This window comes from Triturus cristatus, chromosome 8, assembly GCF_964204655.1.
Source record: "Triturus cristatus chromosome 8, aTriCri1.1, whole genome shotgun sequence".
Classification (NCBI taxonomy): Eukaryota; Metazoa; Chordata; class Amphibia; order Caudata; family Salamandridae; genus Triturus; species Triturus cristatus.
Genome location: NC_140591.1, coordinates 1,700,630,290 through 1,700,656,057, shown reverse-complemented (window position 1 = coordinate 1,700,656,057; position 25,768 = coordinate 1,700,630,290). Strand labels below are relative to the sequence as shown.

At 49.6% G+C, this 25,768-nt stretch overlaps 1 protein-coding gene across 1 annotated transcript in view; it reads left to right on the top strand.

Annotated features, from left to right (window-relative positions):
- Window positions 1-25,768, top strand: part of LOC146808645 (NXPE family member 1-like) — a 365,719-nt gene that overhangs the window by 85,972 nt on the left and 253,979 nt on the right. Inside the window, exons 2-3 of the mRNA XM_085623682.1 lie at window positions 22,787-22,932; window positions 24,024-24,733. Coding sequence (XP_085479808.1) covers window positions 22,843-22,932; window positions 24,024-24,733 — 800 coding nt within the window. The 5' untranslated portion in view covers window positions 22,787-22,842. The remainder of the gene's footprint in view (window positions 1-22,786; window positions 22,933-24,023; window positions 24,734-25,768) is intronic.

The following is a 25,768-nucleotide window of genomic DNA, read 5'->3' as shown; positions in this document are numbered from 1 at the left end:
CCCACGCCAGGGCTCCCTCAGTAAGGGTTTAAACATTCCCACACCAGGGCTCCCTCGGAAAAGGTTTGTAACATTCCCACGCCAGGGCTCCCTCAGAAAGGGTTTGTAACATTCCCATGCCAGGGCTCCCCATGATACGTTTATAACATTCCCACACCAGGGCTCCCCAGGATACGTTTATAACATTCCCATGCCAGGGCTCCCTCAGGAGGGGTTTGTAACATTCCCATGCCAGGGCTCCCTCTGGAGGGGTTTATAACATTCCCATGCCAGGGCTCCCCAGGATACGTTTAGAACATTCCCACGCCAGGGCTGCCTCGGGAGGGGTTTATAACAGTCCCATGCCAGGGCTCCCTCGGGAGGGATTTATAACATTCCCACGCCAGGGTTCCCTCTGGAGGGGCTTGCAACATTCCCACACAAGGGCTCCCTTGGAAAGGGTTTAAACATTCCCACGGCAGGGCTCCCTTGGAAAGGGTTTGTAACATCTCCCACGCCAGGGCTCCCTCGGAAAGGGTTTGTAACATTCCCACGCCAGGCTCCCCAGGATATGTTTACAATATTCCCACGCCAGGGCTCTCTCGTAAAGGGTTTGTAACATTCCCTCACCAGGGCTCCCTCAGAAAGGGTTTGTAACATTCCCACGCCAGGGCTCCCTTGGAAAGGGTTTGTAACATTTCCACACCAGGGCTCCCTTGCATACGTTTATAACATTACCACGCCAGGGTTCCCTCTGGAGGGCTTTAGAACGTTCCTATGCCAGGGCTGCCTTGGGATACATTTATAATATTCCCCCCGGCAAAGGTTTTCTCAAGATGAGTTTACCATGCCAGTGCCATTTTACAGTGAGTTTTAAATATTTGCATTGCAGGCGCTCCCTTGATGCATTTAAAACCCCCTGCCAAGGTTCTCTCAAAATGAGTTTATAATTTCCCCAAGCCAGGCATTCCGTCATTAGGTGTTTACAGACGTCCTATCAGGGCTCTCCGGGATGCATTTATAACATCCCCATGCCAGGGCTCCTTCATGAGGGGTTCATTGCGTTGCTGCGACAGAGCTCCCTCGGAATACGTTCATAATCATCCCATGCCAGGGCTCTCCCATGCTGTATTTGAGTATGGACTTGTAGCCCCGCCCACTCTCCGCCCATATGTCTCATTGGCTTGTGTCATTGTCCTTCGTAAATGCTGGCTTCTGATTCCTTAATAGGCTTGTCAGTCCCTTCTTAGTACCGCCTTGTCTTCATTTGTCACCTCCCGTGGGGCCGGTACGTCTTATCGGTCGGGAGTCTCGGGACAATGCCGGACGCTTCTTTGAAATACCTTAGGGCTCGCATTTCCAAGAGTTTGAGCTAAAGCGTTGTAAATGACGATGCCTTTTATTTATGTTAATTATCCAAACAGATAAATAAAAGGCATCGCCATTTACTATGCCAATAGCTTAAACTCTCGCAAATGCCAGAGCCGCTGCATTGCCGATGCTTGTTCTTCATTGGAGGGGCTCAGCAGTGAGTCAGTCCACTATAAATATGTAGCCGCTCCATTCAATCTTATACCCGAGTGCCCCAGGCTCTGCCTAGTGCCTTGAGCTGGGTGAATCCACCAACAGGTGCCTCCCCCTGGGGGCAGAGCTCAGACTCCGCGCCTTGTAATGTGGCCTCAGATCTTCATCCAGACCCCTCCTCCTGTGGGGGTCCTGAGTAATGCCCCCCCCTCTCCCCCCCCCCCCCCCCCCGGGCTGTGGGGTGCACGGAAACCACAGGACGCCCCATGAATCCAGGGCTCCATCGGCCTCGAGCCTGCAGCCTGCAAGGCATTCTGGGATTCAGGCATCTATCACAGGCAGGAGAGGGCCCTGGGGGCCCCTGTGCTGGGGACCTTGACAGCAGGGGGTTGGTGGTCAATCGATGTATAGATGGTTGAAGTCCCTGTAGTGGGATCTAGAATTTCTGTCCACCCCCGACCCTCTTGAACCCCCAGGAAAGGACACGCCCTCCTTCGTCCCAAGCTCGGGGGCCCTTCTAGATCTGCCGCGGATCCGGTCCCAGGGATGTCTGCCCATTGGTTCCTGTCCTTCAGATCCCTTCAAGATTTGATGTATGGGGCCCCTCGTGGTTTCAGCCCACAGATGACACATGAGGTCAGGCCCCGCCCCCGGGGCAGGTTTAGTTTGTCAGGTAGGAGGTGTTCGGCTGTTCAGATGAGATACTGCTGGGGGGATGGGCGGGTCAAATGACCTCATGTGGGCACCATCTGTGAAGAATTACAGCCGCCAGGGTCAGGAAACCTGGAGCATTTCTAAGGGGCACCTGAGCGAGAGCTTGGCCTCTCTTCACCAGCGATGCTCTGTGTCTGGGAGAGTTAAGGGGGGGGGGGCAGACTGGCACCCCATAGTTTAGGATGTACCGCTGCTTACTATCAGACGACTGTGCGTGCCCTATGTTACAGCAGGAACATCCTTTGGGGGAGGGCTGCCTGCTGAGATCTGGGGGGTCTTTACATGCATCATGCCATGTGCCTCGGGCTGCCATATAATCACAGGCCTCTGTGCCCAGAGATGCCCTCTAGGCAGAGGGAACTCAAACATTCAATCATTCATGTGAATGGCACTGCCCTGGCCCCGCTGGCCTCAGACTTGGCACTGCCCCGCTGGCCTCAGACTTGGCACTGCCCCGGCCTCGCTGGCCTCAGACTGGCACTGCCCCGGCCTCACTGGCCTCAGACTTGGCACTGCCCCGGCCCCACTGGCCTCAGATTTGGCACTGCCCCAGCCCCACTGGCCTCAGACTGGCACTGCCCATGGCACTGCCCTGGCCCCACTGGCCTCAGACTGGCACTGCCCAGCCCCACTGGCCTCTGACTAGCACTGCCCCTGCCCCACTGGCCTCTGACTGGCACTGCACCGGCCCCACTGGCCTCAGAATGGTGCTGCCCCTGGCACTGCCCAGGCCCCACTGGCCTCAGACTGACACTGCACCGGCCCCACTGGCCTCAGACTGGCACCGCCCTGGCCCCACTGGCCTCAGACTGGCACTGCTCTGGCATCAGACTGGCACTGCAACAGCCCCAGTGGCCTCAGACTGCCCCTGGCACTGCCACACTGGCCTAAGACTGGCACTGCCCCTGGCACTGCCACACTGGTCTCAGACTGGCACTGCACCGGCCCCACTGGCCTCAGACTGGTACTGCCCCTGGCACTGCACCGGCCCCACTGGCCTCAGACTGGCACTGCCCAGAGGCCCCACTGGCCTCAGACTGGCACTGCCCAGAGGCCCCACTGGCCTCAGACTGGCCCTGCCCGGAGGCCCCACTGGCCTCGGACTGGCACTGCCCCGGCCCCACTGGCCTCAGACTGGCACTGCCCCGGCCCCACTGGCCTCAGGGCTCCATGGCTGCTCGTGGTCCGAGGGGCCTGCATCCAATCTGGGCCTGTCGGCTTGTTTGGCATGTGTATAGTGCCAGGCGGAACCGAAGGCCTCGCAGCACTTTACCTGACACATTCCACTCATTGTGGGCGGCGCGCGGGCAGATGAGGTGCAGTTCCAGGAATCCCCGGATGTGCAGGCCCCGCCCAGGCTCAAATCTGGTTCTTCAGCTCTAAAGTTGGCAGCTCCGGCCGTGACGTCACTCCTCCCTGCCACACCAGGACCCATACATTCTAGCGCATTCTTCGATAATTGATGGAGCCCCGCCCACCTCATGCTGAGTCACTTTCCTGGTGATGCACAGGGTTGACTTGTGATGCACATCACATGATCCCAGACAGCCTCTCCAGCGCCGGGGCTTTAAGAGTTAGTGAAATGTTCCTGCACAGCACTCCAGGGGGTCTGTTCACTAGGATTTTATGCCATGTTTGCGTCACAAAAGTGACGCAAAACGAAGCAAAATATTTTTTCATCTATTTACTTTCCATCATAAAACCTGTTTCATGCTGGAAAATCACTTGAAAGTAACACAAAGTGGCGCCTAGCGCTGCCTCTCAGTACTGAAAGAAGCAACAACGTCTCACCTGGTATCATTGAAAGAGGACAGCTCGGAACGCATGCGCAGAACATTACAAGAGAGAAGGGGAGACTCAGACGGGTTTCTTTGAAAAATATGCACATGGCATCATGTATTTAGCAAACAGTAATGACAAGGGCACGGCAACGAGAAATAAAAAAGGACAAGTGACAGTTGTAACAGCCCTGCAAGCAAAATAAATTTGCGTGAACAACCCGAAATGCACTTGGTGCTCGAGTGTGTTCGTGAAACAACGGTGTGGCGACGCAACTGACAATGTGAAATCAGTTAGGAACGGCGCAAAGTGAAGTTAAGTGAAAAAATGTACAGTGAAATCAGAGGTTCTAGTCAGAAGTCCACAATGTTTTGGTAATTAATAGGCAGTTATTCAGAGAACCACATGAGAAGTGCGCCATCAATGGCGCTGACAGGTCAACGGCGTTTCGATCCAGTTACTTGGATCATTGTGAGAAGTTGGCCTGATGTATGATGTCACTAGTTCTAGTGTACACCTTATATCAGTCCAAACAACCCTTATGGTGATTGGTTGTAAAGTCAACCTTATAGACCGGCTATCCTAGTGGTAGCATGGACAAGAGCAGTCTTAGGCTAAACTCTGAATGGCATGTGAAGCCAGCTGTGATACCATATATAATCCCTTGAATACCAAATGAAAGGACACCACACCAGATATATATAAAAAATAAAGTGTATTTATTCTAGTCAAACCCTCGGCACTCTTTATGAGATTAGAGGTAAGTACAACACAGTCTTATTTATGCATACATTAAGTCACACAGGTAAGTAATACAGTTAGGCCCTAGGGGCCACGCAAACCATATACTAAGTAAGTGGTATAAGGACCACTGTCACGGAATTAGGATAGGCCTAGGCCTAGGGAATCGCTGGGGCTACACTACACTAGCAACAGTTAGGAAGTGGAAGGCCCACGGGATTCAGGTGCAGAGTGGAAACACTCACGCGTAATGCGTAAAAGTCGATAGAATTACTAGCAGTTAGAAATTAACAGTTTAAGGACACTTCTGGTATAGCTAGAAAGTCGAGACTCGGAAACTAGACCCTAGGATAGTCAATACCCTTGTGAGCACCGAAGTACCCAAGTTACCTAGCCCACGGGCTGCGGGTGCATAGGTGTGAACTTGCGTCGGGTTTCGTCGTGGACTTCTATGGATGCCTGAAGGAAAGTTGCTGACAGGCAGTCAGTGAAGAGTGTCCGGTGGATCCCAAGGCTGGGATCAAGAAGAGAGGAGACCTGCAAGCAGAAGGGACAGAGTCAAGGTCACTAGCCAGTGACCACGTGGAACCAGGAAGGAACCAGGCGATGTCGTGAAGATTGCAGGTGAAGGTGAAGCTTGTCGCTGCAGCCACGAGGACCAGGGAACGTCGAGGTCGACCAGGACCAGGAGGCGAGCTGTCCCACGAAGGCTCTTGCTGTCGGCGGCGTCGAAGTTGGACTAGGACTCACCAAGCCTTGGCAAGCGGAACCCACGAAGAACGGAGGACTTGCTTCTGGTAAAGACCAGGAAGGTCTGGGGTGCTTCTCTTTTGCAAGGAAGTGGGAGCCAGTCTGGAGGAGCCAAACCAGCAGTGAAGATTTCAGGGTGCGTCGTCTCAAAGGCCACTAGCCAGCGGGCAAGCAACCGGACAGACGCGGCAAGCAGGAAAATGCAGAAGGGCCCCACGCAGGACTCGTGGAGTGTGGGGGGCTGATCTTCGGTGCAGATGGTGCTTGGGGTTGGGGCTTCTCAATCCCCGGTGCACAACTTCGAGGGTGCCTCAGAAGCTGCGCTGGAAGATACTCGCCACTTTTCCCAGGTAGCCGGTCCCACGTCTCTCGTCGCCTCCACGGATCTCAGCTCGGCTGTGGATGTGGATCAGGGTCGGAGAAGTCTGGAAGTCAAGGCTCTGGTCGGGCTCTGCAGTCGGTCCCTCGTAGAACTTTAGCAAAGCAAAGGGTAGTCTCTTGATGGTGCCTGTTTGCACAGGGTAGCCACTCCTTGGCCACAAGGGAGATTCTTCAGTCTTCTTCTTTCGTCGAATGTCGAAGGTCCAGAGTTTCTGTTCAAGTTGCAGGTTCAGGATAATCTAATTTCCTGGGGCCCAGCTACCACTCTTATCCAAATCTGGGGGGCTGGGTTACCTGCTAGGTCACGCCTTATGGGTGGGACCTGGGAGGGGGGTGGTTACACCCCCTTCCCTTTGTCCAGTTTCGCGCCAGGACTGGGGCTGGAGTGCCCCAGCACCGGTTTGAACTGGACTATGCACGGGACACCTTGTGTGCCCCAGGCATGTCTCATTCTATTCATCCCTCCCTGCCCCAATACACTAAGGCCTGTCTGGGGTGGTGCTCGCACCTCCCAAGGCATGAAACCTATTGTCCAAGCCTCCCTTGCCGGGATCACTCTCGGCAGCAGGAGGTCAGACTCGTGTCTGTGGCAGCAGCATCCATTTTGTGATGCTGGGGCTCTGGTTAACTTTAACCGGGTAAGTAGGTTACAACATGTCTTCTCCCTCTAGAAGGGATTGATAATATCCTCATCCCCAGAAATGGGATGGGGGTATTATTCCAAAGTGTTAGACACCTTACACGACATGTTTTGATAAAGCCAAACCATAGTTACCATAACCGTTTAAGATTATAAGGCACTTTAAGAGTATATGGTAGGCTATATCATAGAACAGCTATAAGGACATGGTTCCGAACGCTGCAGACAGGCTCAGCTCATGCTAGAGCACCATCTCACATGTTACCAAGCACTCTGCCTCCAGGATTGTTAAGGCCTGCCATAGGAGTGGCTGATAGGTACACATGTGTCTATATGTAAGTTAGGTATAGGAATACTACACCTAAGCAAGGGGTGATTACACGACCTTGCCCCAGCTGAGTGATCAGCCAGTTGTGTCATAATGGAAGGCCAGGCCAGGGGTGGCATAATACATGCTGCAGCCCCTGGTAGGCCTAGGGTACACCTATGCCCTGGGTACCTAGGGTACACTGTACAGGGGCCAATAAGGTGATCCTATCCAAATGGGTTATGCACCTAAAGTACATAGTATCAATTTAGAGAGAGAACAGCAGGGCTGTGGGTCTGATTAGCAGGCCCACAGCCACATCTAAGTCGAAAACCAGTAAAGCAAAAGCAAAAAGTGGGGGTGAACATAGAAAGTAGACCCTACTCTCCTACACAACCCCCCCCCAAACTTAGGGACATTAAACTAACCTTGACCAGTTGAGTCTTCATGTTCTAAGTGGAAATATCTGGAGAGTCCATCTGCATTGGCATGGTCAGTCCCAGGTCTATGTTCCACTGTGAAGTCCATCCCCTGTAGGGAAATGGACCACCTAAGAAGTTTGGGATTTTCACCCTTCATCTGATTTAGCCACAAGAGGGGCTTATGATCTGTCTGAATCTTGAAGTGAGTGCCAAACAAGTATGGCCTCAGCTTCTTCAGGGCCCAAACCACAGCAAAGGCCTCCCTCTCAATAGCTGACCAACGTTTCTCTCTAGGGGTCAGCCTCCTACTTATAAAAGCAATGGGCTGGTCTTGACCATCTACATTCAGTTGTGAAAGAACAGCTCCCACACCTAACTCAGAAGCATCTGTCTGGACAATGAACTCTTTGGAGTAGTCTGGACTTTTCAGAATAGGTGCACTGCACATGGCCTGCTTCAGGTCATCAAATGCTTTTTGACAGCTTACTGTCCACTGAACTTTCTTTGGCATTTTCTTGGAGGTCAAGTGATTAAGTGGTGTCACAATGGACCCATAGTTCTTAACAAACTTTCTGTAGTACCCAGTCAGGCCCCAGAAAGCTCTGACCTGAGTCTGGGTAGTTGGAGGAGTCCAGTCCTTTATGGTCTGGATCTTGCTCTCCAGTGGTTGAACCTGACCCCCACCAACTAGGTGGCCCAGGTATACAACCTTGCTCTGCCCTATCTGGCACTTAGTGGCCTTGATAGTGAGGCCTGCCTTTTGCAGGGCCTCTAAAACATTCCTCAGGTGGACCAGGTGATCCTCCCAGGTGGAGCTAAAGACAGCAATATCATCAAGATATGCTGCACAATAATCATCCAACCCAGTAAGGACTTGATTCACCAACCTTTGGAAAGTGGCAGGTGCATTCTTCAAACCAAAGGGCATTACCACAAATTGATAATGTCCTCCTGGGGTCGAGAAAGCAGTTTTGGCCTTTGCAGTCTCAGCTAGTCTGATTTGCCAGTAGCCTGCTGTCAGGTCAAATGTGCTCAAAAACTTAGCAGCTGCCAGTCTGTCAATGAGCTCATCTGCCCTAGGTATTGGGTGGGCATCTGTCCTAGTGACAGCATTGAGACCTCTGTAATCCACGCAAAACCTCATCTCTCTCTTACCATCTTGGGTGTGAGGTTTTGGTACAAGAACTACAGGACTAGCCCAAGGGCTCTCTGAAGGTTCAATGACTCCCAGCTCCAACATCTTTTGTACCTCAACTTTTATGCAGTCCCTGACATGGTCAGGTTGCCTGTAGATTTTACTCTTCACAGGCAGACTGTCACCAGTGTCCACCTCATGGGTGCACCAGTTTGTCTGACTTGGGGTCAGAGAGAACATATGTCTGTAGGATTGCAGAACCTGTCTGCAGTCCTGTTGCTGATGGACAGTGAGGCTGTCAGAAAAGACCACACCATCAACTGAGCCATCATCAGGGTTTTGAGTCAACAGGTCTAGGAGAGGGTCACTCTCTTCCTCCTGCCCCTCATCTGTAGCCATGAGTAACCCCATGTCTGCCCTGTCAACATATGCCTTCAACCTGTTGACATGAAGCACCCTGTGGGGGCTTCTGGGAGTCCCAAGGTCCACCAAGTAGGTGACTTCTCCCTTTTTCTCAACAATAGTGTGGGGTCCAGACCATTTGTCTTGGAGTGCTGCTGGGGCCACTGGCTCCAACACCCACACTTTCTGCCCTGGCTGGTAAACAGTCAGCACAGCCTTTTGGTCATGCCAAGCTTTTTGGAATTCTTGGCTTGCCTCAAGGTTTTTAGAAGCCTTCTTCATATACTCTGCCATCCTGGAGCGGAGACCAAGTACATAATCCACTATGTCAAGTTTGGGTTGTCTGAGAGGCCTCTCCCATCCTTCCTTTACCAAACATAGGGGTCCTCTTACAGGATGCCCAAACAAAAGCTCAAAAGGGCTGTAGCCAACCCCCTTTTGTGGGACCTCTCTGTAAGCAAACAGAAGGCAGGGTAAAAGGATGTCCCATCTTCGTCTAAGCTTGTCTGGTAATCCTTTTATCATTCCCTTTAGGGTCTTGTTGAATATCTCAACAAGCCCATTGCACTGTGGGTGATAGGGTGTGGTGAACTTGTAGTTCACACCACACTCCTTCCACATTGCAGTCAAGTATCCTGACATGAAGTTGGCACCTCTGTCAGAAATGACCTCCTTTGGAAAGCCCACTCTGGAGAACACTCCAAGTAGGGCCCTTGCCACAACAGGAGCTGTTGTGGTCCTCAGGGGAATAGCTTCTGGATACCTGGTGGCATGGTCCACTATCACCAGTATAAAACTGTGCCCAGATGCTGTTTGTGGGTCCATTGGTCCTACAATATCTATGCCCACTCTTTCAAAGGGAACCCCCACCACAGGTAGTGGTATGAGGGGGGCCTTTGTGGTGCCACCTGATTTGCCACTGGCTTGGCAGGTGACACAGGAGCGACAAAACTCCTTAGTATCTTCTGACATATGGGGCCAGTGAAAGTGAGGGACAAGCCTGTCCCAAGTCTTGTTCTGGCCTAAATGTCCTGCAAGGGGAATATCATGGGCCAAGGTTAGAAGGAAGCCTCTGAACTTCAGTGGTATGACCAACCTCCTGGATGCACCAGGCTTGGGGTCTCTAGCCTCTGAGTACAGTAGCCCTTCATCCCAATACACTCTATGGGTACCTTGAGCATTCCCTGCAGCCTCAGCAGCAGCCAGCTGTCTGAGGGGTTCAAGAGAGGGGCAGTCTAATTGAGCCTGCCTCAGATCTGCCCTTGAAGGTCCCCCTGTCCCAAGAAACTCAACCTGATCAGGTTCAAGTTCTTCTAGGACAGTTCCTTCAGGGCTCTCAGAATCATCCTCCTGGGCGGGCTGATCCACCACCTGAGGCAGGGGGGAAGGCACAGCCTTAACCCTACTGCTCTTTCTCTTGGGTTGTGACTGGTCCATAGTTTCAGGATCCATCACTTGTTCAGTGGTGCACTTTTTGGCCTGTGACCTGGTCACAGCAAGGACATGTGCATCTATCCCCAGCATTTCTGCATGGGTCCTATACTCCACTTCAGACCAAACTGAAGATTCAAGATCATTGCCCAGTAAACACTCTACAGGAAGGTCTGAACTAACAACAACTTTCTTGAGGCCAGTTACCCCTCCCCAGGAGAAGTTAACAATAGCCACACTTTGGGAGGTAGTGGCATTGCTAGTGTTGGTCACTAGGTAATTCTCACCTAGTATGATCTGTCCAGGGTCCACAAAAGCAGGTGTCACCATTGTGACACTAGCCCCAGTGTCCCTGTAGGCCTGAGCCATTCTTTGGTTGATAAAAGAAGTCTGTCTGTACTTGCCCAGGTTACTGGGGCCTACAGTAGAGGACAAAGCTAAGTCCCCATCACAGATCAGAACAGCCTGAGTAGGTATCCTGACTAGGCCAGAATCCTCCTCAGTTCCCAGGGTTAACCCTACTACACCCTTTTGCTGGGAACCACCACTTACAGCTGGACTAGGGGGTACAGTTGCCTTAGGGGCAATGGTGGCTGGGGGCTTATCCTTTTTGGTGCACTCACTAAACCAATGTGAGTTGGACTTACAATAGTTGCACCATGGTTTCTTTTGGCCATCTTTCTTTTTATCCTTTTTGGGACCACCCTCCCCCTGAGCCTTTTGGGGGCCTGGTGAAGACTTCTGGTCTTTTTGTTTCTGCTCATTACCCTTCTGGTCTGCCTTTTTCTGATCACCGCCCTGGTTCTGGTTTTTCTGCTTAACTCTAGTCCTGACCCATCTATCTGCCTTCTTTCCCAATTCTTGGGGAGAAGTCAGATCAGAATCAATCAGGTGTTGATGCAGTAGCTGGTTTTGACAGTTGTTAAGGATTTGTTCGCTCATGATCAAATTATACAATCCTGTATAGTCCTTAACCTTACTTCCCACTAGCCAGCCTTCCAGAGCCTTAGTGGCACAATCTACAAAGTCAGTCCAGTCCTGAGTCTGTGTCTTCTGGGTATCCCTGAACAACAACCTGTATTGTTCAGTGGTTAGGCCAAACCCATCAATCAGAGCACTCTTCAGGACAGTGTAATTGTCTGCATCCTCATCACTAACTGTGAGGAGCTTGTCTCTACCTTTCTCAGAGAAGGAGAGCCACAAGATAGCTGCCCACTGACTTTGGGGTACCTGCTGTACTTTGCAAGCTCTCTCCAAAGCAGTTATCCATTTGTGGATGTCATCCCCACACTTGTAGAGAGGGGCAATCTTGCTCAGGTTTCTATTATCATAGTGCCTTAACTTTTGCTCTCTAGCCAGTGCAAGATTCTCTTTGGCAAGGGCAAGTTCTTCCCTCTGAATCCTCAGATTAGCTTCCCTCATTCTGGCTTCATGCTCCTTTCTCTCAGGGGAAGTCATTCCCCTGTGGGAGGAAGCACTAGAGATGCTAGAGACATGGGAGTGGATGGATTCCCTTGAAGGGGATCTGTCCCTCCTGCTTCTCTGTGTAAGCCCACTTGAGGGTCTGTATGGGGGGATCCCATGCAAACTCCCATGTAAGCTTAGGTTAGCCTGGCTAAATCTTCCTACTTGGCCCTGGCTGTCTACCTCTTCATCTGAAGCCCCATCTGACTCCTCTGTGGTGGGTAGACCCTCCTTTGTACCTAGGGTACTGGCCTGTGAGGCTCTAAGAGCATCATACTCCTCTAGGAGTTGCACTAGCTGAAGGAGGGTATGGTTTGCACCCTGTTTTAACTTTCTGGAGGTACACAATTGTCTCATCTCCTGAAAAGTTAGGGTATCATATCTAGAGGGGGTCTTCTTCAGACCTGCCCCTCCTGAGAGAGCATCTACTTGATCTCCTCCCAGAGACATGATCTAGTGAGGGTGTGGTGTGTGCACCTACCTACACTAGTTGTTTCTACTAAACCTCTCTGGTAGTTGTAGTCAGGGTGTGTTACTCCCTTCAACCTACAACCACTAAATCCAGTAGGACTTAAGTATTATAATCTATGTTATATGTACCTAGACAATATCTGTGTGATCTTTCAATTTAGTATCTCAAGATTACAATGGTATTACAACAGCAAGCTCAGATCCCAACCGCTGCTCACCAATGTGAGAAGTTGGCCTGATGTATGATGTCACTAGTTCTAGTGTACACCTTATATCAGTCCAAACAACCCTTATGGTGATTGGTTGTAAAGTCAACCTTATAGACCAGCTATCCTAGTGGTAGCATGGACAAGAGCAGTCTTAGGCTAAACTCTGAATGGCATGTGAAGCCAGCTGTGATACCATATATAATCCCTTGAATACCAAATGAAAGGACACCACAACAGATATCTATATAAAATAAAGTGTATTTATTCTAGTCAAACCCTCAGCACTCTTTATGAGATTAGAGGTAAGTACAACACAGTCTTATTCAAGCATACATTAAGTCACACAGGTAAGTAATACAGTTAGGCCCTAGGGGCCACGCAAACCATATACTAAGTAAGTGGTATAAGGACCACTGTCACGGAATTAGGATAGGCCTAGGCCTAGGGAATCGCTGGGGCTACACTACACTAGCAACAGTTAGGAAGTGGGAGGCCCACGGGATTCAGGTGCAGAGTGGAAACACTCACGTGTAATACTTAAAAGTCAATAGAATCACTAGCAGTTAGAAATAAACAGTTTTAGGGCACTTCTGGTATAGCTAGAAAGTCGAGACTCGGAAACTAGACCCTAGGATAGTCAATACCCTTGTGAGCACCGAAGTACCCAAGTTACCTAGCCCACAGTCTGCGGGTGCATAGGTGTGAACTTGCGTCGGGTTTCGTCGTGGACTTCTATGGATGCCTGAAGGAAAGTTGCTGACAGGCAGTCAGTGAAGAGTGTCCGGTGGATCCCAAGGCTGGGATCAAGAAGAGAGGAGACCTGCAAGCAGAAGGGACAGAGTCAAGGTCACTAGCCAGTGACCACGTGGAACCAGGAAGGAACCAGGCGATGTCGTGAAGATTGCAGGTGAAGGTGAAGCTTGTTGCTGCAGCCACGAGGACCAGGGAACGTCGAGGTCGACCAGGACCAGGAGGCGAGCTGTCCCACGAAGGCTCTTGCTGTCGGCGGCGTCGAAGTTGGACTAGGACTCACCAAGCCTTGGCAAGCGGAACCCACGAAGAACGGAGGACTTGCTTCTGGTAAAGACCAGGAAGGTCTGGGGTGCTTCTCCTTTGCAGAGAAGCGGGAGCCAGTCTGGAGGAGCCAAACTAGCGCTGAAGATTTCAGGGTGCGTCGTCTCAAAGGCCACTAGCCAGCGGGCAAGCAACCGGACAGACGCGGCAAGCAGGAAAATGCAGAAGGGCCCCACGCAGGACTCGTGGAGTGTGGGGGGCTGATCTTCGGTGCAGATGGTGCTTGGGGTTGGGGCTTCTCAATCCCCGGTGCACAACTTCGAGGGTGCCTCAGAAGCTGCGCTGGAAGATACTCGCCACTTTTCCCAGGTAGCCGGTCCCACGTCTCTCGTCGCCTCCACGGATCTCAGCTCAGCTGTGGATGTGGATCAGGGTCGGAGAAGTCTGGAAGTCAAGGCTCTGGTCGGGCTCTGCAGTCGGTCCCTCGTAGAACTTTAGCAAAGCAAAGGGTAGTCTCTTGATGGTGCCTGTTTGCACATGGTAGCCACTCCTTGGCCACAAGGGAGATTCTTCAGTCTTCTTCTTTCGTCAAATGTCGAAGGTCCAGAGTTTCTGTTCAAGTTGCAGGTTCAGGATAATCTAATGTCCTGGGGCCCAGCTACCACTCTTATCCAAATCTGGGGGGCTGGGTTACCTGCTAGGTCACGCCTTATGGGTGGGACCTGGGAGGGGGGTGGTTACACCCCCTTCCCTTTGTCCAGTTTTGCGCCAGGACTGGGGCTGGAGTGCCCCAGCACCGGTTTGAACTGGACTATGCCCCAGGCATGTCTCATTCTATTAATCCCTCCCTGCCCCAATACACTAAGGCCGGTCTGGGGGGGTGCTCGCACCTCCCAAGGCAGGAAACCTATTGTCCAAGCCTCCCTTGCCGGGATCACTCCCGGCAGCAGGAGGTCAGACTCGTGTCTGTGGCAGCAGCATCCATTTTGTGATGCTGGGGCTCTGGTTAACTTTAACCGGGTAAGTAGGTTACAACATGTCTTCTCCCTCTAGAAGGGAGGGATAATATCCTCATCCCCAGAAATGGGATGGGGGTATTATTCCAAAGTGTTAGACACCTTACACGACATGTTTTGATAAAGCCAAACCATAGTTACCATAACTGTTTAAGATTATAAGGCACTTTAAGAGTATATGGTAGGCTATATCATAGAACAGCTATAAGGACATGGTTCCGAACGCTGCAGACAGGCTCAGCTCATGCTAGAGCACCATCTCACATGTTACCAAGCACTCTGCCTCCAGGATTGTTTAGGCCTGCCATAGGAGTGGCTGATAGGTACACATGTGTCTATATGTAAGTTAGGTATAGGAATACTACACCTAAGCAAGGGGTGATTACACAACCTTGCCCCAGCTGAGTGATCAGCCAGTTGTGTCATAATGGAAGGCCAGGCCAGGGGTGGCATAATACATGCTGCAGCCCCTGGTAGGCCTAGGGTACACCTATGCCCTGGGTACCTAGGGTACACTGTACAGGGGCCAATAAGGTGATCCTATCCAAATGGGTTATGCACCTAAAGTACATAGTATCAATTTAGAGAGAGAACAACAGGGCTGTGGGTCTGATTAGCAGGCCCACAGCCACATATAAGTCGAAAACCAGTAAAGCAAAAGCAAAAAGTGGGGGTGAACATAGAAAGCAGACCCTACTCTCCTACAATCATCATCAGGAGCGGGTTGGCATGATAAAGGCGGCGCTGTACAAGAAGGAGAAAGGATGGGTAAGGGATGGGAAGACTAGGGAATCAAGGGTAGGGTAGGACGCTGGGAAAAAAGGAGCGTCTCTTGAAGTCGTGCTTGGGCTGACTTGTAGCCCCCACCTCGAGCACTGAATCCACCGAAGATTGTTGGACTGGTCATTCCGAGTGACCCGTGGGCTGCTATTTTGTGTTTAGTCTCGAGGTTCCTTCGCGATCCCTGGTCTGTTGACTGGTGTATCCCTGAGGGGGTAACTTTGTATTCCCTTGGGCTTCTCTGGGTGCTCCAGACGTGCCCCGACTCCCTACCAAGTGGTGAGTCCCACAGACCTTGCTGGTCTGCACCGAAGCATTTCTTCTCTTTCTGTGTGGGTTGCTGTTGCCAAGGCTTGTTGTGTCCAATCCGGGCACCGATGTCTCAGCACTTGACATCCTTCGTGGGACAGCGCGAATCCAGCTCCTGGTTGCCCTCAACACCTCCTGGTCCTCGTGGCTGAAGAGTCAAGCTTCACCTCTTTCACCTGAAATCACCTGACATCGGTGGGCATCTGCTCATCACCTTCCTGGTCACTAGCAAGTGACCCAGACTCTGTCCCCTCTGCTTTCAGGTTCTTCTCATCTTCGATCCAGGCTTGGATCTCTTAGGACACTTCGCATCTTCACGGCAGCAGCACTTCTTCGCCAGCTCCCACTGAAATCGTCAACGCGACCCGACACCAAAAGACACCTATTCACCCGGCTTCCCTGGGTGAGGTAACACGAGTACTCCGGTGCTCCCGTGGGTGCTAGCCCTAGAACTTCCTAAATCCAAAAGGGTTTGGTCCTGACTCATTTCTAAGTGTCCCTAATCTTTAAAAATCTAACCGCGACTTCCCCATAGAAGCTAACGGGAGCTCGTGGCTGTGTTCACACACTGAACACTGCCCCCGGGGGTCCCCTGTGTCACTACCTTGGGTGGTTCCTTGGGGTCCCAGCGGAATCTACAGGCTCTAGGCCTTGTGTCTAGTTAAGTTAAGTTGTGGTTCTTATACCACTATTTTAGTATATGGTTTGGCTCGCCCCTAGGGCCTGACGTGTATTTGTGCTATTTTACTGTGATTATTGAAGTGTAACTTATATGTTTTGACCTCTAGTCTCATAAAGAGACTAGAGGGGTGTGTTTTATCTTAAATACATACATTTTGAATATATACCTGGTGTGGTTGACTTTTCATTTGGTCATTCAAGAGATTATAGACTGGTAAAACAAGCTGCTTTACATTCCTTCAAGACTTAGCCTGAAGGATGCTCTCCATAGCTACCACTAGGATAGCTTTCAATAAAGGTTGTCTTTAACCTATCACCATAAGGGGTTGTTTGGACTGATACAAGGTGCCCACTATAACTAGTGGACAGCATATACCAGGCCAACTTCTCACACCGACTACAAGCGTGACCTATTGACAAAGTCAAAGGCTGAGGTGAGGTCCATAAAAGCCAAGTAAATGGGAGATTTCCGAGCTATAGTGTGTTTACCGACAATCAGATTAAGGTTTAGGCATTGCTTCACAGTTCCAATTTGCTTCTGAACCCGCTGGCACTTGTTTAAAATATGTCCCTCCTCAGCCCAAGACCTGATTTTGTTAAACAGGAGCCTCCCGCGTATCTTCAGTGCGTTGTCAATCGGGGAGATTGGTCGATAACAACTAGGGTTGGATCAGTCCCCTTTTTTAAAAATCTGAACGATAATGCTGGTAGACCATGTGCTGGGAATAAAGGTATTTGTTAAATTATTTTAAAAAGTTAAGTAAAAGGGGCGCCCAGAACTCCGGTTTAAGCTTAGTAGGGTCAATGGAAAGCCCATCAGGGCCGGGGGCCTTATTGCCTAAACTTTGGTGAATGGCGTCCTTGACTTCTGACACGGATATTTGGATCTGCGAAGCAGCATGAAGGTTGAAAGGGTCCTCACTCTCGGGTGGGGCTGTGTAATTCCTTGAAAAGCGGGCTTCCCAAGCTTCACTACTTATATTACAGCTTAGGGGGGTGAGAGTAAGACCCAATGATCTCATATCTTTAACTGCTGCCCAAAAAACGTTACTGTTGTTAAGTCTAACAGCACAAGCAAGATTGTTCCAGCGTTCTTTTAGGATCTCATCTTTTCGTTGCCTGGCCACTTGTCTATAGTGTCGCCTCAGAGACTTAACAAGAGTTGCGTCCTTCCACGCGCCAGCATCCGCGAGTTGCGGATGCACTTGGGCGGCCGTGGAGAACTTTCATTTTGCAAGGGATCGCCAACTTACTTTTGAAGCCTTATACCTGTTTAAGTCGGGAGGTTGCTGATGGATTCGTATTAAGAAACTCTTGCAGAGGGTGTGCCCACCTATTATTAGGAAGGTAGAGCCCCCTGGTCGCTGTACATTGTTTCAGCGTGAGGGACCTCGCGCGCCCCCAACTATTGTGAATATTATTGCATAACTCATGTCCTGAAGAGGCCTAAGAAGATAAGGCTTAAACATGGTCACGTCCACAGACACTTCGAAGGAGGAGTCACTGGACTGATAGTGATTCTTGAAATCTTGTTGTGTTACGCTAGAGCTAGGCCAACTAGTTCATTAGCCCTGCAGTGTTTCACGTCTGACTACCTCTAAGTGGTTCTCCCAGAATTTTTAAGGGGGACACTAGCATAAATAACATCTTTAGGGTTATTATTTTTTGTATGTGTTTTGTGATTGTCAATGTAATGTAATTTGTATTGTGATATGTCATTTGTTTTCTCTTTGAATAGGCGCCTTGCCCGTGTGTGTTGTAAATTGATTTTGATATATTCACTATGAATATTAATTATTTTTGAGAGGGTAATTAAATGTGCTCGACTGCTAAAATTGATCAGTATTGATTCCTTGGTACCTTTTGTCTTTTGTATATAACTGCGTGTCCATACCCAGGTAGTTAAGGGTTATTTGGGGATACCCCTGTTGCTTTCGCTAGCATAGGTGGCTAAAGGCAGTAATTGCCTCTGGGTGAGGGTCGATAGGTGACAAACAAATATCGACAAGTGCTGGGTATGCTATTATCATTTTAGAAAACAAATTGTTATCAATGCCTTTCCAGATCACTCTCAAGTTGTCAGTCGAGGGTGCTAAGTTACTAGCCCCAAGCTCTTTGTCAAAATCCTGTCTGGGGACAAATCTGGTTGTAGTCAAAATTGGGTTATGGTCACCCTGCACAGGTGGTATGACCTCAGCCTTTAATAAAAAGTCTTCAAGTGCGGCAGATATAAAAACGTAATCTATGGTTGAAGCACAACCACAACCTCTATAGGTTGATATTAGACAAGTGTCATTAGGGTGTACCCCCGCAATTTCCATCACATTTAATGAATTGTGATTAGACAAGTGATCCAGCAGTTCTGTTCCCCTTTTACATAGGTGTGCGTAAGCCGGAGGAACAGTAACTAATTCATTTTCCCTGGGGATCCTGGCATTGAAATTGCCACCAAGGCAGATTCCAGCTAAGTTGTGGGGCGCCTTTTGACTTTATAGATTGGAAATAAAATTAAACAAACTAATAAAATTGGTACTTGGTGAGGTCAAAAAGTCGTTGTTATAAAAGTTAATAAAGAAAAATGGGGGCCCCCATGTGTAGATCAGGGCTTGAAAGTTATGCGTGGCAAGAGTCTTAGCACTTCCACCTGAGGAAATGTTGACCCAAATATAAAGTCCACCAGATGGGCGGCCCACTTTGGGGACAGGTACGGTGATGTTAAAACATACAAACCCTTCTAAATATAGATCCCTTGTAGCCCAGGTTTCTTGAAATATGAGGATGTCATATTTTTGGACTAAGTTTAACCAATCTTCACAGCCTATTTTAGAAGCTAAGCCGGCAACATTCCAGCTTAGCACATGTAAGTTTGGATCATGTGATTCGGAGGTGTCATTACCTAAGGAATGAAGCCTGGGTCTAGTGAGAACGGGCTCAACTAATGTTAGAATAGGCAACAGTCAATCCAGGCTATCTAAACCAGACAGGGCGGAAGACCTGTTATGCACCGTATGCGGGAAAATGACAAACGTATTTGGCCCCGGAGTCAGTTTGTAGAAAAAACCCAGGGGCATTGACCAGATAAGAGTTGGAATAGTACTGCTGAGTTCCTGTTTCATTAGTATCGATCTTACCAGTGACGGTCGTCGAAAATTAATGACAACACAGTCTCCCTCTATGTTCTTTGGTGAGGATCCAACCCACCCTACCCTGCGTACCATTATGATGCCGCTAATATTTGCCACCCTGAGCCCTTTATGTTTGACGAGCCAATCAGCGCTTTCGTTTCGCAATTGGTCCCATGTCTCAGTCTGGTTTTTTCTTAGGGGGGACGCCTGCTAAGACTAGGACATATCCTAGTCAGTCAACATGTTTCAGCCATGCTCCATGGCGGCTGAAGCAGGTACAGAGAAGGGTCCTAGACCTTGATGAAAGTGTGACTACAGGTCGGGCCCCCACATGGAACTCATGGGGCCCTTTCCAGATATTGTCTGGGAAAGCGCCACTAGCAGTATTTCTCCTCTACCACATATCACACCTTAGCACGTGTGTCACGTACATGGTCTTTTAATAACACGTTTTTAGACCACTCACTTTGCACTGCACATAGGTCCTGAAGAAAGCCATACCACTAAGAGAGCATGGCTGAAACATGTTGACCGACTAGGATATTGAGTTACCTTAAGATCTCCTTAAATATCCAACTCTCGTTTTATTAACTGCCAAGGGCCCACTAATTAAAAAAGTAACTTTTTATCCCAGGGACCCTTAGGACAGCTTTTTGTAACATTCACTCACTCCTTCTCACTGCACTCTCACAGCGCCGCATCCAGGCTTTGTAGCACACCCAAGGTGCACTTGGTGCCTTGGGTGGGGCCTGATGATGAAGCATGTCACCAACTAGGTTGGAGAGTGTGGGCCTTACTATAAACATAATGTGTTTCCTTTCCAAAATTAACATATTCTAGGAGCACCCACTCCAGAGCTACTTCTCTTTGATAAAACATATATACCGGGGGAAGTGAACGGGCTCCAGGACCTTTCCTCCCTCTCCTTTTGATTCTTTTCACTGTGGTAAGAGACCCAGGAAAGGGGTGGGGCTAAATTTGCCAGCCTGGGTAGCTCTTAATACAGGCTGCAGGTCCAACTGGACCATCAACCTCTCTGCTTCTGGCTGCTTCGACAAATTAAACTTATTGTAGTACACCATACAATACTTCTTCAGTGAGTCTTTGGTCATGTGCGCTCGCTCTTTCCTTCCCATGTAAACTTCTGTGAAAAGTCCCTCTCAAGATTGGCACTTGGGACGGGCAACGCCAAAATAGCCAGTGTACAATTTGGTAACTCTGGCCACTGACATTTCTTTCCATGACAATACTGGTGCACTTGAAGATTGCGATTCTCAGGGCAGGTTCTGCAACATAGTTGAGCTGGGCGCTTATGCCCTCAGAGTTATTGAGGTGGTCAAAAATGAAGCGGCACTTTTGAAACTACTGTGGAAATTCCCCTTTACTGAAGGGATCTAGAACTTGTACAGAGCACCACAGTGAGGTTTCATTGACTTCAAATGCCGTGTTTGGTGAAAGGGCCATTTCTGAAACATTGTAAAATAAACATTCCTGAATTGCTCTTCAACATTGCTGTGTTTACCAGTGGCAAGCACTCAAACATGGAACATGTTGCAGTGCCAAAGTCGCTAAAGGTGTCTCCCAGCGTACTCTCAAGAAGATTTTTCACATCTACGCCAATTATGCTGAACACTTGGCAGACGAGGGTGTTTTCAGACTCTAGTTTTTTTATTATGTCCACTACAGCAGTTATGTTTTCCTGTAAAAATCTAATAATGCAGTAGAGTGTACTTTTTTCACATCACTATCAATACGCGACCAAAGATCCTCACATTTCTTGCCTTTGGCATCATCACTCAGCAAACATTCTGTAAACGGTCGCCACATGGATAATAGAGCGTTCGTAGCCCCTTGGACTGAGAACCATCAGCTGAGGGACACAGTTGGGATGACTTTCTTTGATGCCACACAAAGCATGAAATGATACATTTTTGCGTTTTAGTTCCTCTGCATACGAAAACAGTGCACCAGAATGGACTAAAAAGTCAATAGCTTTCCTCATTAACTCTGAAGATTGTAAAGATGCTTTCAGCATCCCATCTAACAGGTGGCAAGGATCTCGTACAGGGAAGCACTTCAGCTCAGGGATCGATTTTGACAGGTCATCTCACAACTTTTTCATACACCTTATTTAACCTGTATGCCGCCCCTCTGGGAAGAGGTGCCAGACAGATTTAGGTCCTGTATGCCCGAAGTGAGTATTTGGATGAGGGAGAAATGGCTGAAAATGGACATGTAGAGGACAGAAATTGTGGCTTTTGGGACAACTAACTCAATCTGGACCGATCGTTGGTGGCTGGTAACCTGCAGGACGCTCCCTGTCCCGGGGACCGCTTCAATATATCTGGGGGTAGTCCCTTTCTTCCTGGGGGGCTGAGGGTGTCGGTGGTCATTGCGCTCCTCACATCTCGCCTTGTCTACTGCAACGCCCTGTATCTAAATGCAACCAGTATTCACTGAACAAACTTCAACTCATCCAAAATACAGCAGTTTGTGGAACACACTTCAGGAAAATATTAGGATTTTAAACTCATATTAGGGTTTTCGCAGGCAGGTGCAAACCTTGCTATTCTCATAATGTCGGGGGACTTCCTAGTTTACTCCATCGATTTTACTTGAGCTTTTCCCCTTGTTCCTCTGGAGCCTTAACTGGTGACAGCGCTTTCATGCCATTCTGTTTAATGTGCTTTACAAATTAAAACGTTACAAAATTACAATTATGGCTTTGGAATAAAGGGGCTCCTTGTTGCGGTGTTTGGGACCACCCGCCAGACATGCAGCGGTCCCACCACTGCAATTACGATGCGCCTGCCATAATGGCGGGCGCATCCAGGGCATTTAACATGGCTGCAGCACCGTACGCAATGTCAAATAGCACTGCTGTGCATTTCCCTGCACTAGGTGGCAGGCACCACGTGGTGCCTGCCACGCAGTGCAGCGAAATATTGGGGGTACCATGGCTGCCCCGCAGTGCACAGCTACCTCCCCCATTACAATTGGGGCCTGCTAAGGGCCCCCGAATCTGTTTCCGCCTGTCTTTTCGCAGTGGGATGACCGCTGCAAAAAGACAGACGGAAAGAGATATTGTAATCTCTACAGCGGTGCCTACAAGGCACCACCGCAATGCTGCCCTGTGTTTTTGTTCCGCAAGGCGGGCGGAAAAGGACCACCTTGCGGAATCGTGGCGGAAGGTCTTTGCGCCCACCACACATCCCTGAGGATTCCCCCCGCCATCATAATCTGGAGGGGGTAAACTGCTGTCAGATGGCGGAGGGCCCGCCACCGCACGGCTGACGGTGGCGGTCCCACCGCCATCGTAATGAGCCTCAAAGTCACCAGGGAAAGGGGTCTTCTTCCTTTCACAATGGCTGTTGTGTCATCTGATAGACAGTGGTATCTGCTTAGTCTGGGGGTCAGGAAATTGCTGCCCTTGTTCAAACAAATTGAAAGAAATGGTGTTAACACAAAGTTAAAATGCCCGTGTCATTATGTGTTGTTTTCTATCTCTGCAGCAAGGAGCATCTGTACGAGATCAGCCGAGGATCACACACTGCTTCTGTGAGCCACGATGAAGAAGGTAGTCACGGTGGGAGTGATCATAATTACGCTCATTCTTCTGATTTACTACATACACCACACCAGTCCTTTATTTGCACAGGTATGTACCTTTCCTCATGTTTCATTGGGCATTTTTTAATCTTTCATAATCTTTTTCAAACTCTTCAGTCTGTTTTCTTGCTTTATGAATGCTTCAAGCACCCTGTCAGTCTCTTTCCTTGCTTTGTGATTGCTTCAAGCCCCCTGTTAGGTCTCAGTTGGACCCCCTTGTGTGTTCCCAGCTTGGGCCCCTCTGGGATGAACCCCCACTGGATCAGCCTCTGGCCTCCCTTCTGGTCCCTTTTGAGCCTTCTCTTTCTGGGCCCCAGTGGGCGCTCTTACAGGCTCCTCTCTATGGTCACCTTCTGACTGGGCTAATGGGCCAACTTCTTGGCCTCCTCCTGGCTCCAATCGAGGTTGTCTCTTTATCGTCCATCTTCGGAGTCCTCTCCTGTGTCTCCTGAATCAGAGCTTCCTTCTAGATCATCTTCTGGGCTCCCCTCTAGGCCTCCTTGTCAGCCTCTTTCCCAGCTCCTCTCTAGGTGTGTATGCATGAATGTATTGGTATTTTGTGTAGTAATCTCAAGCTGTAGAGTATTGGTAAGCCTCGTTTGTGGCCTCTGGTTGGGTTTCAATCTCACAGGACTCCTTCTGGACCCCTTTCCCCTCTCCAAGCCTCTTTCTGAGTCTCCTCCTTCTGGGCCTCCTCCAGTGACCTGAATCCCATCCATCGGGCCGAGGGGTATGGAGCAGCTGTTCAACCACTGACCCCTCTGGGTGAGGTCCTTCCTTCTCTGCCCACCACAGCCTGATCTGCACCTCACTAGGAAAGGAAGAGAAACTCCTTAAAATGGAGCACAGGCCACCACCCAGCTAGCTTGAGTTCTATCTCTTTATGGCTGAAGGGCATGTTTGTTCATCCCACGGTAGCTCCAAAGATGACACTGGAAGGTAAATATTCTTATTTTAAACATTTCTAGTAGTGGACAGCTCTAAGGAAGTTTCATCTTGTTACCAGAGAGTGAGTGACTCTTGATAAAACCAGTGACATTGAACATACTTGTTTTAGAAGACAGTTGAAGTATGAGCCCATCAAATGTTTCAGGAAGAGCCTTGACGTGTGACCATAATATCTTCCTCTTTTCTCTTCAGATTCCCAGTTTCAGGTATTTTTACGAAAGCTGCACAGATGCCCCAGAGGAGAAGGTGGAGATCGAAGCCCGCCTGACTGAGACAGACTTGGAAACCATTGAAATCTTCAGCAGAGTTGATGCCAGCATGCCCAAGGCCCTTTTCATTGGGAAGAACCAGACCACCAGTGCCAGCCACAGCCGGGCCACGATACTCAACCCCCAAAACTCATACTGCGTTGGGGACAACCTGACGGTCCAGGTCCAGGTCTACGACTTCTCCGGCAACCAAAAGGAACATGGGGGCGACTTTTTAAGAGCCCGAATTTACTCTCCGGAGCTCAATGCAGGAGCTTCTGGGGCGATTGAGGACTTGAACAATGGCACCTACCATATTCACTTCACGCTATTTTGGGAAGGCAAAGTGCGTTTCTCCATCCTGCTGATGCACTCCAGCGAGGCGGTGTCTGCCCTCTGGAGAGCCAGAAACAAAGGCTACGAGAAGCTTTACTGGATTGGCAAGTTTGTCAATGGGACGAAAGACGTCCAAGCAGAATGTGGATTAAAACTGAACTCAACAGAGGAGTTGTGTGAATACACACACCACTGCCACGGCGAGGTCTTCTACTGCCTCAGGCCTTCACGTGTGCCATGCGATGAGTTAAAAGCCATGATCGCCAGATATCGACAGCATTCCTACCTGAGCGACTCAGAAAAGAGTCTTTTTGACAAGTAAGGAGTCAGTGAGTTGGGCTTGTATTTGTACAGTGGCTACAAGTGGAGCGGAAGGGTACCACGTGGCTGGGGAGGGTTTCTTTGTAATATTTGATTGTGAACCTTTTGAGAAGGTTATGTAGCTCTGAAGCTCATTGAAAGAAATCTACACAATTTGCGGTGAAGTGATAACAGTACCACCACACATTATTGTGCACAAATTGATGGGAAATAACTTATGCTGATGACGTTATTGTGTGCTTTCCTGTTTTGTTTTTTTTGCTTTTTGTGTCAATCTGCCCGTGGCACCCCTGGGGCAGAAGGATATTTTTCAGTCCATGAAGAGCCTGTGGGAGATCCCTCTGAGTGTAGGTGTTTGGAAGAATGTAGATGCGAAGATTATGTGCAATTGACAGGGAGGTAGATCGTAGTAGTCTGGCCGGGTGGTGGAAGCTCAGGCGGTGGGTGATGTAAGCAGGTCCCAGGTTGCAAAGGGCTGTAGTTTGATTTGGCATCTCTACTTTAAAGGGAGCCATTAGAGTTCCTGCATGTGGGAGGGGGTGGGTCTGGTGGGAGAGGTCGGGGAATGAGTCTGGCTGTAGGGTTCTGGATGGTTTGTAGTCTCTTGAAGTGTGTGGATGTCTCATAGTACAGGGCAATGCCGTAGTGGAGTCGGCTCATGGCGGGGGCTTGTGTGATGGTGTGTCTGATGTTGGTGGGGAGCCAATTGAAGATCTTCCGTAGTATGCCCAGGTTGAAGAGCAGGCTGCTTTGACCTGAGATTTCATGGTCAGTTTGCTGTTGACGATGATGCAGAGGTTCCTGGTGATTATGGAGGATGCTAGTCCTCTTTGTCTCCGTATGAGATGATGTTGAGTCTGTGGAATGTGGCGATTGTTAGAATTGGGTTCTCTGGTTGACACAAGTAGGGACTAGTGCCAAGCAGGGATCCTCTCTTCTAGTCAGGGTAAGGGGTTACACTCCTAAAACAACCCCTGCTCACCCTCTAGGTAGCTTGGCGCTAGCAGACAAAGCCTATCTCAGAGCGTTATA